Genomic DNA, 5000 nt, shown 5'->3' with positions numbered 1-5000 from the left:
GCCTGGGTGGACACATGGAATAAAATGATACTGGCTATTGTAACACTCCAAGGTAGGTATAGTTTGCTAGATGAATAGGCTTAACTCTGGGCTAGTATCAGATGGTTATACGTATAACTACAGAACATTAAGGAATGAATATCCACACAATAAAGAAACTGGAATCAGAGGGTAGAATTAGTATGAACTATATTGTAGAAATGAACAGAATAGAACATACGATGGGGTGTGAACATCAGTGGTATCAGTAGTGTTGCATGCTGGGTGTGTGGTTGTGTGTGTGTGTGTGTAGGGGTGTTGAAGGTGCATAACAAAACAATAAGTTAAGTAACAGAACCTAAACTAACTGCTGGCCCGGGTGCATTATAGTCAAATGATAATAAAAAACAATATCAGTATACTCATGTGTTATTATGACCTCACTATCTAATCTAGATAACATATTAACATTGTTTATAATGTTAGTGTTGTGTGTAACACGGTGATTTTAGCATAACAATCTAGCTGGTTAACTTATTTTACATAAGTTATTAGAAATTATAAGATTGCCCTCTTTACAACTACCACCATGGATAGCTTGCTCATCGATTGTAAACAAGTGACTACGGCTAACATGTTAAAATAGATCATATCGATGATGACAACAGCGCCAGCTTGCTTATTTTACCAGATCATAACGGTCTCAATTTTGGACATTTATCTACCTAACGTTAGCTAGGCTAGTTGGTAGTGAACGTTACCTCATCTGTGAAAGGCAAGCTAACATTGGACAAGTCAACGCCACAACTTACCTTGTATCACTGTCACTGTCACGCTAAATAACAGTGGTAAATGGCCCAGAGTTTTCTTAAATGCAATTCCTCAAAACCACCAGATGCCCCACGAGCCGCTCCATGTTAGAAGTGTTAGAAGGGCTGACGGCACACGTCACTACGGTTGCGTGCCCTGGCGGGGTGTGTATGCAAATCCAGGTGCGTTTAATTTAAGAATCCTCATCCTCAATCCGCACAGCTGAGAACACTTCGGCTGTGTAAGAACCCATTTTCAGGTGTTCATTAATAAGGTGGAGATCGTTTCTTACGTTGAATTTCTGAAGTCCGTAAGAACACATTTCAGAAGACACTTCAGAACATTTTCGAAAAATAGGCACCATGAGTGTGAATACAGATCGCGAGGAGGAGTATAAAAATCAGTCAGTGATTTGAGTTTACATAGTTAATAGAGGAAATTATACGTGTTCTGAGTAGTATGGAAAATAGTTCAAGGTGCCGGCGGTGTAAGAGGGTGGGCCGGTTGGTGATGGAAGTGTGTCGGTATTTTGGACCATCCCAACCTCGTCGGCCCACCGGGGATTCCCCCGGTATCCCCGATGGCCAGTCCGCCCCTGATTACAACAAGTTAAGAAAAGTCTACTTTGAACGTTTGTGTTTTTTTAATCCAGCACAGACATGCCCTCTGTGAAATGATTGAATGATGGTGACTGATACTATTGCAGTTTGCTGGCTAATTGTGTTGATCGCTAACGTTAGCTAATGTTTGATAATACTTAGCCTATGTAGACGTAAGAAGGGATGTGTTTCAGGTAAAGGAGTAAAGGAGTCAGTCTTTCATGTTGTACCATCCATCCCCTCATCTCCCCACACACACAGGGAGAGCAACAACTAGCATGTATAAAATGAACAGATGCACATGCACACACACACACACATACACACACACACACACACACACACAGACACAGACACAGACACACAGACACACAGACACAGACACACACACAGACACACAGACACACACACAGACACACACACACACACACACACACACACACACACACACACACAGACACAGACACAGACACAGAGGGTGATCACTGACTTGTTGATATTGTTGGGCTGTGGCAGGTGTTTGGAGAAGTGCACCTCTCCCTGCAGGTTCTCATACACCACTATATCATCCTCGTCCTTCGTCTTCAGCTTAGTATGCCTGAGGGAGAGAGAGAGAGAGAGAGGGAGGGAGGGAGGGAGAAAGGGAGAGAGGGAGAGAGAGAGAGAGAGAGAGAGAGAGAGGGACTGCATGAGTGCTGAGATGGAGACAGAGATGCGGAGAGGAGGAGTGGTGTGGCTGGTGAAGCCGAGAGAGATGCTGTTCACTGGAACAAGACTAAATGGTGTGTGGGTCTGAGTAAAGGAAGGACACGCAATCTTATTTTCCTCTTTGAGGAATACTGATCGAGCTGATTAATAAGGCTCCGCAGAACAAATTAAGTAATGTGTTTGTTGATATAAACCCAGTTGACCCTATACACACACGCACACACACACATCCACATAAGTGTACACACACACACAGACACAGTAACACACACACACACACACACACACACACACACACACACATAAAGGGTTGCAGGGTTTTTTCCAGGAATTCTTTGAGTGCATCCAGGGGTTGCTTAGATTTGCGATTCTAGAGAAGAATGACCTCACTGGGCTGAGGCGTATGGCGTCCAAACCGTGCACACACTGTTATCCTAACTCGCCCAGTAATAACAATAACAACCATATTACACTTTCTCACAATCGCCTTCACACACACACACACACCTGAGCACATCCGCTCCCCTCGTAAAGCGTGTCGAGGCTGGGACTCACTCCCCAGCACAAACAACTCTACGGATATGCTGATTGTGTGAAGTGTTTTGAAAAGGTGTACTCTGCACGGACACTAAAACAGTACAAACTGCAATGACAACAAGGCCAGGAGAGACAGAATGAGTTTTTATAATTGGTGCTGGACATGTGGTTATTTTCTCTCTCTCTCTCTCTCACACACACACACACACACACACACACACACACACACACACACACACACACACACACACACACACACACACACACACACCACACACACACACACACACGATAATGTCCCATCATGATATGTGTGAGTATCATGACTATCTGTGTATTTGTATGTGTGTGTGTAGCAGTTATGGGACTGTGTGTCTATTTGTTCATTTGTATGTGTGCGTGTAGCAGTTATGGGACTGTGTGTCTATTTGTGTATTTGTGTGTGTGCGTGTAGCAGTTATGGGACTGTGTGTCTATTTGTGTATTTGTGTGTGTGTGTGTGCATGTAGCAGTGTTGTTATGGATGTACATGTGGGTGTGTGTGTGTGTGTGTGTGTGTGTGTGTGTGTGTGTGTGTGTGTGTGTGTGTGTATTACCAAGGCACAGGCTGCCATGTTGGCAGGAAGGGGCGGAATCCTGTGATGCACTCAAACACAAACGTCCCAAAGCTCCAGTAGTCCACAGTGACTGTGTACGCCCTCTGCTCCAACAGCTCTGGGGCCTTAGAGAGGGAGAGGGAGAGATGGAGGGAGAGAGAGAGGGAGAGAGAGAGGGGGGGGGAGATATAGGGAGAGGGAGAGTGGGAGAGAAAGAGAGGGAGAGAGAGAGGGGGAGAGATAGGGAGAGAGAGAGAAAGGGAGAGGGAGAGGGTGTTCAGATAGAGAAGGAGGAAGAGAAAGAATGAACGGAAGAGATGTTTTACTTTTAAAAACCTACATTAAAAACATTTAAAAATCATATCAGCCCACACTACAGAACACTCAGTCTTGCAGAGCTGTTCACTGTCACAGACTACGCTACATTACATTTACATTTACATTTAGTCATTTAGCAGACGCTTTTGTCCAAAGCGACGTACAATGGAGAGAACAGTCAAGCTAAGAGCAATAAAGAACATGGTGTAACAATAAATACTACTTTACATAAGAATTAGAAAAACGACCTAGAAAGGAAAAAGAAGTGCAGGAATGTAACTGCTGAAGTGCAAGTTAAGCGCTAGTCAAGGTGGCAGTTAGGAAGGGAGGTGCTATGTATGTATGTACATGATATGTTTGCTGCTAATACAGTAGGTATAGTTAGTATGTATTTCACACACACACACACACACACACACACACACACACACACACACACACACACACACACTCACTAGGTACTGAAGGGTTCCGACGAAAGAGTTGCAGAGGCTGCTCTGGTCTAGCTCCTTAGCGTAGCCAAGATCAATGATCTTATGGATCAGCTGAAACAGACAGAAAGAGTGTTACATAAGTGTTTAAGTGTTAAAGTGTGTGTGTGTGTGTGTGTGTGTGTGTGTGTGTGTGAGAGAGAGAGTTTTGGTGTGTGTGTCCATGCACGTGTGCCTGTGTGAGAGTGTCCATCATGTCCATCATGCTTATGTGTGTATGGGTGTATACAAGAACAGTAACAGACAAAATAACAGTGTGAACAGATCATGTTTTATAGGTTTTTCTGAGTTGCATCATTTCATTGCAGCTACATTTTATTGCACACGAAATTACAAGCAGGGAGTTACCTCAGAAAAGGATCTATTTGTAATCTCTGTTTGTCTTTCTCTCTCTCTCTCTGTGTGTGTGTGTGTGTGTGTGTGTGTGTGTGTGTGTGGTGTGTGTGTGTGTGTGTGTGTGTGTGTGTGTGTGTGTGTGTGTGTGTGTGTGTGTGTCTGTTCATATGCACATGTCACTGTGTTTTCTTCACTCTGAGTCTGTTATTGGGTGTGACCTCAAATGTAATGGTACACATTGGGAACATAGTCAACTACACACACACACAGACACACAGACACACACACACACACACACACACACACACACGTTTTAAGGCACTCACTCTCATCTCTCCCTGCTGGAGAACAATGTTCTCAGGCTTCAAATCTCTGTGGATAATTCTCTTGTTGTGGAGGTATGTCATTGCAGAGGCTAAGAGAGAGAGAGAGAGAGAGAGAGAGAGAGAAAGAAAGAGAGAGAGAGCAAAAGAGCAGGGGAGGAAGGGGAAAGAGGCATTCAAAATCAAATCCATGAACTTTGCTGTTACCTTTAAAATATTGGCAAAATGAAAGGTATTGCTCTGACAACATCAAGAACAGCCATACCAGCTACCTTTGAGCTGCATTACAATGAGTGGAAAACT

At 43.8% G+C, this 5000-nt stretch overlaps 1 protein-coding gene across 3 annotated transcripts in view; it reads right to left on the bottom strand.

Moving 5' to 3' along the window:
- Positions 1–5000, bottom strand: part of ikbkb (inhibitor of nuclear factor kappa B kinase subunit beta) — a 35660-nt gene that overhangs the window by 12951 nt on the left and 17709 nt on the right. For all 3 annotated transcript variants that reach the window (XM_031570174.2, XM_031570175.2, XM_012825492.3), the window contains exons 6-9: positions 4701–4789; positions 4003–4092; positions 3230–3354; positions 1879–1986 (exon numbers count right to left, since the gene is read on the bottom strand). In XM_031570174.2, coding sequence (XP_031426034.1) covers positions 1879–1986; positions 3230–3354; positions 4003–4092; positions 4701–4789 — 412 coding nt within the window. The remainder of the gene's footprint in view (positions 1–1878; positions 1987–3229; positions 3355–4002; positions 4093–4700; positions 4790–5000) is intronic.

This window comes from Clupea harengus, chromosome 7, assembly GCF_900700415.2.
Source record: "Clupea harengus chromosome 7, Ch_v2.0.2, whole genome shotgun sequence".
In the NCBI taxonomy this organism is placed as follows: domain Eukaryota; kingdom Metazoa; phylum Chordata; class Actinopteri; order Clupeiformes; family Clupeidae; genus Clupea; species Clupea harengus.
This window is presented reverse-complemented; position numbering and strand designations above follow the sequence as displayed.